At 41.5% G+C, this 9707-nt stretch overlaps 1 protein-coding gene across 3 annotated transcripts; it reads left to right on the forward strand.

Moving 5' to 3' along the window:
- The first annotated feature begins 1057 nt into the window (after positions 1 to 1057).
- Positions 1058 to 8504, forward strand: LOC146711420 (cytochrome P450 2K1-like). 3 transcript variants are annotated; one of them, XM_085454272.1, is made up of 9 exons: positions 1059 to 1431; positions 1531 to 1693; positions 1777 to 1926; positions 2974 to 3134; positions 3480 to 3659; positions 3743 to 3884; positions 3980 to 4164; positions 4265 to 4406; positions 4487 to 8504. In XM_085454272.1, the coding sequence occupies exons 1-9, from the start codon at positions 1237 to 1239 to the stop codon at positions 4672 to 4674; spliced, it is 1506 nt and encodes a 501-aa protein (XP_085310398.1). In that variant the 5' UTR covers positions 1059 to 1236; the 3' UTR covers positions 4675 to 8504. The 3 variants fall into 3 exon arrangements, with proteins under 3 accessions (XP_085310399.1, XP_085310398.1, XP_085310400.1); XM_085454273.1 differs by lacking the exon at positions 4265 to 4406 and having other exon boundaries at positions 1058 to 1431; positions 4487 to 4681; XM_085454274.1 differs by lacking the exons at positions 2974 to 3134; positions 3480 to 3659 and having other exon boundaries at positions 3813 to 3884; positions 4487 to 4947.
- Positions 8505 to 9707: the final 1203 nt, after the last annotated feature.

Below are 9707 nucleotides of genomic sequence, written 5' to 3' on the forward strand. Positions count from 1 at the left end.
GTGATTGGACATCAGCCGCTGATGAAGCTGGTTCGCCTATAAAGTGCTCTGTAAGGAAACAAGCTCCAGCAGCTCTGCGCTCGGGGAAAACACTATATTTACTTATCTTGTGCAGGAAAATGCGCTGACATTGCTTTATATCGAGCACCGGCTGCCCAGTTAAACTGTGACTATCACCAGGTAACGTAGGCGTGTTTCTTGAATTAGCAGCAGGTGTTAAACAGCTGACTGATGAGGAGGAGGATGCATGCAGGTAAACTGAGGGTCTGTTGAGCTGATCGCTGCTTCGTGAGAAAAATGTCAGCTCGTTCTTTATGTTACAGAAGCACAGAGACACAAGACCAGGCGGAAAGAGACGATCGTTCGGTGAAAATGAGAATCTGCGAATGCAACATGTGGAACACGGAGAGTGGAATATGTAAACAAACCGGTTAACGTAACCCCCTCGGTGCACTCTGCATGCTAATTGTTAGCAGAGCTAGTGAAATCTCTGAAAACATCTGAGCACTTTTGCAAACATGTTCTATGTTGACAACCTGACCAGACATACGTCGCGACAGTCGCGGCTAAAACACTGTTAAAAGTGTAGCTGGTGACAGAAAAACGGGGTATTTTAAAACTACACCACCACCATCGCTGCTTGCGATTTGATCTGCATTCTGGGATACCTGGCTGCCCCAAGTCTACACAAGCAATCGATTATCTAGGATCGACCTGTTTTGACTTACTTTGCACGGCAACCAATCAAATGTTAGAGAAGCTGCATGGGCAGCGTTAACCCCGCCCCCTGAGTTTGATGGGTGAGGCTGACAGATAAAATTATTTCAAGATGAGAGCCAGGCGCCAGGACTGCCAAAATGAAATAAATAAATATATCATTAAATAATTAATTAAATGTGTCAATAATTAATTAAAATGTGAAATACATAAATAATTAATTAAATGTGTCAATAATTAATTAATTACATGTGTCATAACTATTTATTTAATTAATTAATTCCAATTTTAATTAATTATTGCCACATTTAATTAATTATTTAATGGTGTATTTAATTAATTCATTATGGCAGTCCTGGCACTCCATAAGTGTGGGGCAAAATTTGCAAAACAGGAAATTCTTGTTCTGACATGCCGACTTGCTGCCTGGCGTTTCAGTGGGGAGTGCTTTACACTCAGTGTTAGAACACTTGTGAAAGTGTTTATTTCTGAAAAGCAGAAAAGGAAGCTTCCAGGATCATGCTTGAAGAGCTTTTTAAGTCCTCCACTTCCGTTTTGCTTTTGGGGGTCATCATTGGCCTGTTGATCATTCAGATTCTTTTATCCAGCTTCAGCTCTAAAGAAAGGAGAGAGCCTCCAGGACCCAGACCTTTTCTTCTGCTCGGTAACCTGCTGCAGGTCGATCCCAAGAGGCTCGACAAATCTCTCTTTGATGTGAGAAACTTCAAAAAAAAAACAAACTTAGACAATACAATTTTGTCATTGTTGTTTCGGATTATGAATCTCACCTATGTGCACATGATTTCTGTTCAGCTGTCTAAAACATATGGACCAGTGTTTACAGTCTACTTTGGACTAAAGAAGGTCATAGTCATAGCAGGTTACAGGGCAGTCAAAGAGGCTCTAGTAAACCATGCTGAAGAGTTTGGAAACAGAGAAGTCACGCCCGTCTTCTATGACTTTAACAAAAGACATGGTAAGAAAATCCTCTTTGAGTTAGTGACTTTATTTATTTTCTCATTTTCTTCTTGTTAAAAAGACAGTTTTATCTGCTTCCAGGAATACTATTTTCCAATGGTGACTCGTGGAAGGAAATGAGGCGCTTTGCTTTAAGTACCCTGAAAGATTTTGGAATGGGCAAGAGGATTAGTGAGGGAAAAATCATTGATGAATGTCACTATCTGATCCAAGAATTTAAACAGCATCAAGGTAACATGAGCTCTACTGAACAATTTGACAAGTTCAAACAAAATCACATTGGTTAAACAAGTGACTCAATAAACAAAATACTTAGTAACCTTAGCAGAGAGGAATATAAATATACCCATGGCCATTTCATTAGGTACACTATGCTCGTACTGGGTTAGAGACGATTTTGGGCTCAGAAGTGGTTTAACTCATCATGGCACAGATTCAACAAGGTGCTGGAAACATTTCACAGATTTTGGTCATTAACGGTTCACTGTTGTAGATTTGCCAGCTTCACATTGTGGATTTAAATCCCACATCCCACTACATCCCAAAGGCACTCTCTATTGGACTTTGATCTGTTGACTGTGAAGAGCATTTGAGTACAGGGAACTGTACTCAAACTGTCTGTGCAATCTGTAGCCTTACTTTCCTGTTCTTATCTGACAGGAGTGACACCTTGTGTGCCCATCTCTCGCTGTTAGCCCATCTGCTTCAATGTTCAACATGTTGTGCATTCAGAGATGCTCTTCTGCATACCTTGTTTGCAACACGTGGCTTTGTGAGTTACCATTGCCCACCTCTTAGCAGTTTGAGAACTGTTGTTTGCTGGATATTTTCTTTTTTTTGACAATTTTTTTGTAAACCCTTGAGTAGATTTTGCTGGAAAATCAGAGTAAAAACGTCATCCTTCATCCTCATTCTGATGCTCATTTTGAACCTCAGCAGGTCTTCTTGACCATGTCTACATGCTTAAATGACAGTGAGATTGTTGTGTTGACAAGCAGTTGAACAGGTGTGCCCAATAAAATGGTCAGTGAGTGGATATTAACATTATTTTGCTCAACTAACAATACATTTACATTTTTGGGTTATGATGTCTAACACTTCACAATAATCCTACTTTAGTTGAAAAAAAAAAAAAGTAACCTTAACACTGAGTCAGAACAGCCAGTATGACATTAATGCTACATTATCTCAAAGTGAGCCTAAACTGAGGTATTTATAATGTGTGGCAGTTCATTATATATTTTATATCTAATTATTTCTAACTATTTTTTATTACAGGGAAAGCCTTCAACAATAGGCAGACACTAGTTTATGCTGCTTCAAACATTATATCAGCTATAATGTTTGGAAAGAGGTTTGAATACAAAGATCCTGTCTTCCAAGCTATGGTGGAAAGAGACAATGAGTCCATCCGTCTGACGGGCTCAGCTTCCCTTCTGGTACTTATATAATTTAATGCTGACATGGAAAATCAGTACAGATATACATCTCTTCTGAAATTAGAAATTGTAAGATTTTCCTTATTTGTCTAATGAATTCATTTAAATGTTAACAAGACAAACATGTTCAATTAATAGCACAACAATGTGTAGAAAAGCATCATTACACCTCTTCAAACATAACGAAAATGGCAAATATTCCAAGATTATCAGCATCAGGATGAATATGTCAAAATTTGAAACCCATGTTCAAACAATAATAAGTAAATGAGGCTCAACTGGGGCTCATGATTTTCATAGTTATGTTTTCTGGCTATAATTTATTTGTATTGGTCACTCTAACAGATATACAACATAGTTCCGTGGCTGGGTCCATTTCTTAAAGACTGGAGGGATTTGATGAAAAATATTCAAGACAACAAGGCGGAGATGAAAAGGATCATAGGAAACCTTAAAGAGACTTTCAACCCTGAGATGTGCAGATGCTTTGTTGATGCGTTTCTGATTCATAGGCAAAAACTGGAGGTGAGGTATCAGCGGTCACTCCAGTCCTATACTGTTAATGTTGTTCATTAACGGCATTTACTCTTCTCCATATGTCGTGCTAGAAGTCTGAAATCAAGGATTCACACTATCATGATGATAACCTGCTCTACAGTGTGATAAATCTGTTTGCAGCTGGAACCGATACCACAGGAAATACACTTCAGTGGTGTCTGCTGTACATGGCCAAGTACCCTCATATCCAAGGTGCAGAAATTCCTCGCCAGGCTTGTTTCAATTTACATGAACTTAAAAAAAGGTCACATATTGTTAAATTTGATTTATATTTCATTTACATGCAGACCAGGTTCTGGAAGAGCTGAACAGGGTGGTTGGAAGTCGACAAGTTTGTGTCGAGGACAGAAAGAACCTGCCGTACACTGATGCTGTTATCCATGAGTCACAAAGACTTTGCAACCTTGTTCCCATGGCTATTCCTCACAGAACCAGCAGAGATGTTTCCCTTCATGGCTATTTTATCAAAGAGGTTTGCTGCTAACATTTATTCCAGTGAACACAAATTCGTTTTTCTTTCTTTGTTATATATTAACTTACATTTTGAACATTATGCTTTACTTCTGCTACAGGGAACTACTGTATTTCCCCTTCTCACTTCAGTCCTATACGATGAGAGTGAATGGGAGAACCCGTTTACTTTTACCCCTTCTCATTTCCTTGATCAGGAGGGTAAATTTGTCAGGAGAGATGCCTTCATGCCATTTTCTGCAGGTGCCATTAAAAAAACCCCAAATAAACAAATATGTTACGCTTGCATATACCTAAGACTATTTTCACCTCTGTCCTTGCAGGGCGCAGGGTGTGTCTCGGAGAAGGTCTGGCCAGAATGGAGATCTTCCTGTTCTTCACGTCTCTCCTTCAGCACTTTCGATTCACGCCCCCTCCTGGAGTTTCAGAGGATGAACTGGACCTGACACCAGTTGTGGGCTTCACACTCTCTCCTTCACCTCAGAAGCTGTGTGCTGTCAGACGCCAATGAAAAAGAACCAGAAATTTTTGATAACTGTGTGTTTTTCTTATGAATTAGCATTAGTCTATAGAGTGAAGTACCTGTAAATCTAATGCACAGTGATGGTATTCTATGCACTGACATCTACTTTAGTCTACATATCCTCCTTGATTAATCCTTTCTAAAGACAAATTAAGACCAATAAAAAGACTACTGCTTTCAAAACAGCAGTCTTTTTATTGGTCTCAATATATCTACGCTTATGTTTGTATTGTAAATAAAGTAAATTCATGCTAACACATACACAGTTTCTGTGTTTAACTATTGAATGATATTTTGCAGAAACAGGTTATGCAGAAATGTTACCATGGCAATATTGCTGAAAGATTGCATCAAGCCTCTGATTTAGGCCAAAGGTTACTACACAGTTACAGAATAGCAGCCTATTATTGCTAAAATCAGCACATTTCAGCTGGGGCCCTACCTGTGTCTGCAGAAGTTCCCCTGCCATTGTTTACTTAAATTACAGAGCCCTGACCATGTTTTTCTCATGACTTTAACTCCAATCCAACAAGCAGAATGGAGACCACACTAATTCAGAGTTCGGACATTTAAACTGTATCAGTCCTTGTTACAGCGTTCGCTTACTTAATAACATAATAACATGCAAGCCACAGACTAAAGTCTCTTTTACTACAGGGAGTGCAGAATTATTAGGCAAGTTGTATTTTTGAGGAATAATTTTATTATTGAACAACAACCATGTTCTCAGTGAACCCAAAAAACTCATTAATATCAAAGCTGAATGTTTTTGGAAGTAGTTTTTAGTTTGTTTTTAGTTTTAGCTATTTTAGGGGGATATCTGTGTGTGCAGGTGACTATTACTGTGCATAATTATTAGGCAACTTAACAAAAAACAAATATATACCCATTTCAATTATTTATTTTTACCAGTGAAACCAATATAACATCTCCACATTCACAAATATACATTTCTGACATTCAAAAACAAAACAAAAACAAATCAGCGACCAATATAGCCACCTTTCTTTGCAAGGACACTCAAAAGCCTGCCATCCATGGATTCTGTCAGTGTTTTGATCTGTTCACCATCAACATTGCGTGCAGCAGCAACCACAGCCTCCCAGACACTGTTCAGAGGTGTACTGTTGTCCCTCCTTGTAAATCTCACATTTGATGATGGACCACAGGTTCTCAATGGGGTTCAGATCAGGTGAACAAGGAGGCCATGTCATTAGTTTTTCTTCTTTTATACCCTTTCTTGCCAGCCACGCTGTGGAGTACTTGGACGCGTGTGATGGAGCATTGTCCTGCATGAAAATTATGTTTTTCTTGAAGGATGCAGACTTCTTCCTGTACCACTGCTTGAAGAAGGTGTCTTCCAGAAACTGGCAGTAGGACTGGGAGTTGAGCTTGACTCCATCCTCAACCCGAAAAGGCCCCACAAGCTCATCTTTGATGATACCAGCCCAAACCAGTACTCCACCTCCACCTTGCTGGCGTCTGAGTCGGACTGGAGCTCTCTGTCCTTTACCAATCCAGCCACGGGCCCATCCATCTGGCCCATCAAGACTCACTCTCATTTCATCAGTCCATAAAACCTTAGAAAAACCAGTCTTGAGATATTTCTTGGCCCAGTCTTGACGTTTCAGCTTGTGTGTCTTGTTCAGTGGTGGTCGTCTTTCAGCCTTTCTTACCTTGGCCATGTCTCTGAGTATTGCACACGTTGTGCTTTTGGACACTCCAGTGATGTTGCAGCTCTGAAATATGGCCAAACTGGTGGCAAGTGGCATCTTGGCAGCTGCACGCTTGACTTTTCTCAGTTCATGGGCAGTTATTTTGCACCTTGGTTTTTCCTGTTGACTATTTTTTTCCCCTTTTTTCTTTTGTGTCCCGTTTGGATCTTTAGCCATCAGAATTGTTGTCTTGAGGCCAAGAAAGATGCCAAGCGGATTTATTTTACCAAGTGGATCATCATGGCCTTGCCATATTGGTCCATTTGATTGATCTGTATTATAATTATGAATTTATTTTATTTTCAGTTGCTGCAAACGGGACAGAGATGACTGGGGGATAGGACAGGGGGAAAGAATGAAAGAAAGAGAGGGAGAGAAAGAAAACCAAAGGGGAGAAGAGACGGTGAGAAGGGGGGGAAGAAAGAAAAAGAAAGAAAAAAAGAAAAACAAACAAAACACCTGGGTCACCTGTATGGAGAAAAAAAACAGAAGAGAAAGCAAACAACAAAGAGCAACATAATAAAAAAAACAGCACCATCACAATAAACTAGCTAGCAGTAGATAACAGTAGATACTAAATAATAAACGATATTGTGCAGCACGCAAGATAGACAGCGCACAATGTGCTTTGAGGCAGCAGCCAAGAAAGCTGTAGTCCGCGTCTGTGAACACCCGTGTGTACACCTGTGTGCATACCTGTGTGGATCAGCATGCTTGTATTCCAAAGGTTTCTCCATGTAACGATCTGCTAGGGAGTGTGGGGAGCCATAGCCCCGTCCTCCAGGGTATGAAGCAGGCATGGAGGAGATCCAGGCCCCAGATATCCAGAGGCCCCAGAGTACAAGGACCCGAGGAGGACCACCAAAGGGGGGGGGGGGGGGAACCGTGCCACCCTCCTGGGAAGAGCTGAGTAGAACCCCAAAGGAGAGGTCACCCCGCAGCTACGGAGCAGAGGCCAGAAGGGGTTGCAGTGGTGTGCCCGCGGGCTCTGCCGGCAGCCAGCTGTGCCAGAGAGGACCGAGCTTCAGGCCCAGAGGCCAGAGGCCTGAGGGCATCCCACCCCCCGGAAGGAGCCCAGCCGGGCCACAGGCGCCCGGCCCCGCCAATCGGCCACCAGAAGTGAGCCGGTACATACATGAGCGCCCAGCCCCAGACGACAAGGACCACCAACACACCAACGTCTGAGGGCATCAGCCACCGGCAGGGAGTGTGGTGAGGGGAGATAGGCCTCCGTACTTTAGAGGGCCTGAGATGTACCCAGAGAGGTTGAGTCTAAGACCCAACCTGACATATAGACACAGACGAACAGGCACACGCGGACACAGACGTGCATTCCCACCCCATATGCACAACCAAATACTCGGCACTCACCCAACGTGTAGACAGACACAAATAGACACTGCACAGACAGTCGCACTCCCCAAACATACTCTATATCCCAGGTCCAGGTACCCCCGCCCTCAGAGGGGCAAGCCGCACCTAGACCCAGGAGATGTAACCCTTCTCTCTGGGGTGGAGGCAAGCGGACCACCTCCTGCAGTAGCAGGGAGGCCCACTGATTTTGCCTTTTCTCCTGCACAGTGACATAATAGACATAAGCCTGGTGCTCAACAAAGTAGCAGTTTAGAATCAACAGACATGTGATGAGGAATATGTTTCTGTGACACCACGGGCACACAAACAGCCTAGTGAACTAGAAGCTGATAGCATGCAGTGGTTATCCTCCAAAACCACCAAATCGCCTGCACACATCTTCATGTCCTCATCTTTGCTACATGTTAATAAGATGTGTATGTGGCAGCACGAGGTGAGAATAAAGTAAATGCTCTTCACAGTTTAAAAGACAACGCCACTCTGGGAATTTCACCCAGAGAATACTGGAAGTAACACTAATCACCAAGAAGGCAGTTAGGTTTGTTATACTCAGTACAGAGACGAGGTTCAATGATAAAACAAGTTGACAATTTATTAATAATTATTTAAAACACTGTATAAAAACACAATCATAAATATCCATGTACAAATATGCTTAAAAAGGTATTCAGAGCTGAGGCTTACCAGTGGAGGGGCAGGGATGCCACGCACAAACTCAAAAAAAGAAAACACACCAAGACACAAGTGCAACACAAAATCACACACTCACACTAATAAACTAAACAAGGCAGGTGTGTACACTCGAAGGATCCCACCACCAAGGCACCCTAGTCTCCTCCACGTCGGCACTCCGCATCTGAATAAAAGAAACAAAGAAATGTTAATATATTACAACAAAAATAATATGTAGCACTGGGGGATAACCCAACTGCAGGACCACACTGGTGATCTGCAGCTAGAAAAAGGGCCTCCCACCAGTGACGTAACAAAAATCAAAACTACAAATCAAAACAACAGAAAAACAACATACAATCTAGATAAAACTTTAAAATCAGGAGCAAACGGGAACAGACGGTAAAAGCAAAGCAAAGCAAAGCAGCAGCACTTCACTTAGCGTGGCGTTGCGTAAAACTAAGGCCCACACTTCCGAGTAAAGCGCGTCATGAAACATGAGCAGAGTGGCTCATAGGAGGCTTCTACAGCTATGACCAGCCGCGATGGAGGCTTCAGAATGATTTCTGCAACACCAAAGGGAAGTCAGGTGACCAAAAAGGAGATCACAGGTAAGCGATCCAGGAATGCTCAGATGGCCACTATTTATACTAGCGCCCCCTAATGCGCCAGGCTGAAAGTGGGTTGAACCAAGGAATAACATTCATCCTGCCACATGTACATGAAGTGTTCCTGAGGTTATCCAATTAATTCATAGTTTCAGATGACTGTGAAAATAAATACGTTCATGTTCATTAAAGGCGTTAAGCACAGGCTAAACTGTGTGGCTACAGTAGGCAATATTGTGATTGTGGTCCATGTAACTCATGATTCTCAAAGAATGCTTTAATTTAAATAAAACAATGTTTGATTCTGGCATTAATCATCACTTTTGCACTCTGGTTACTATACTCTTAAAGGATGTGTTAAAAATGTTAAACCAGTAGCTCAGTAATTGTGTGTTGGCCCTGTCTTCAGCTAAATAAATTAAGTATTGTATTTTTACTATGCAAACTGAATCAATGTCATATCTAGTTTTCAGTCTTTTTCACAATCCTGCCTTCATTATAATTTTACCAAATCAAATATTTCATGACTGAACTAAGGCAATGCATTTAAAGTGAAATTAGATAATGAAATAAATGAAAACACACAATAATCAAAATACACATGTTGGAAAAATTAATCAAATTCTGCCCAGCAACCTGACATACCAGTGGC

Source organism: Copadichromis virginalis, linkage group LG4 (genome assembly GCF_057382275.1).
Source record: "Copadichromis virginalis isolate Kocher_CV1m ecotype Utaka linkage group LG4, C_Virginalis_male_GT1.1, whole genome shotgun sequence".
NCBI classification, from domain to species: domain Eukaryota; kingdom Metazoa; phylum Chordata; class Actinopteri; order Cichliformes; family Cichlidae; genus Copadichromis; species Copadichromis virginalis.

Excerpts from the sequence above, each read along its gene's own strand:
- LOC146711420 (XM_085454272.1), top strand. The coding sequence starts at position 1,237 with ATGCTTGAAGAGCTTTTTAAGTCCTCCACTTCCGTTTTGCTTTTGGGG. Across the intron at positions 1,927-2,973 it reads AGAATTTAAACAGCATCAAG|GGAAAGCCTTCAACAATAGG; the intron begins GTAACATGAGCT and ends TTTTTATTACAG. Across the intron at positions 4,407-4,486 it reads CTTCATGCCATTTTCTGCAG|GGCGCAGGGTGTGTCTCGGA; the intron begins GTGCCATTAAAA and ends CTGTCCTTGCAG.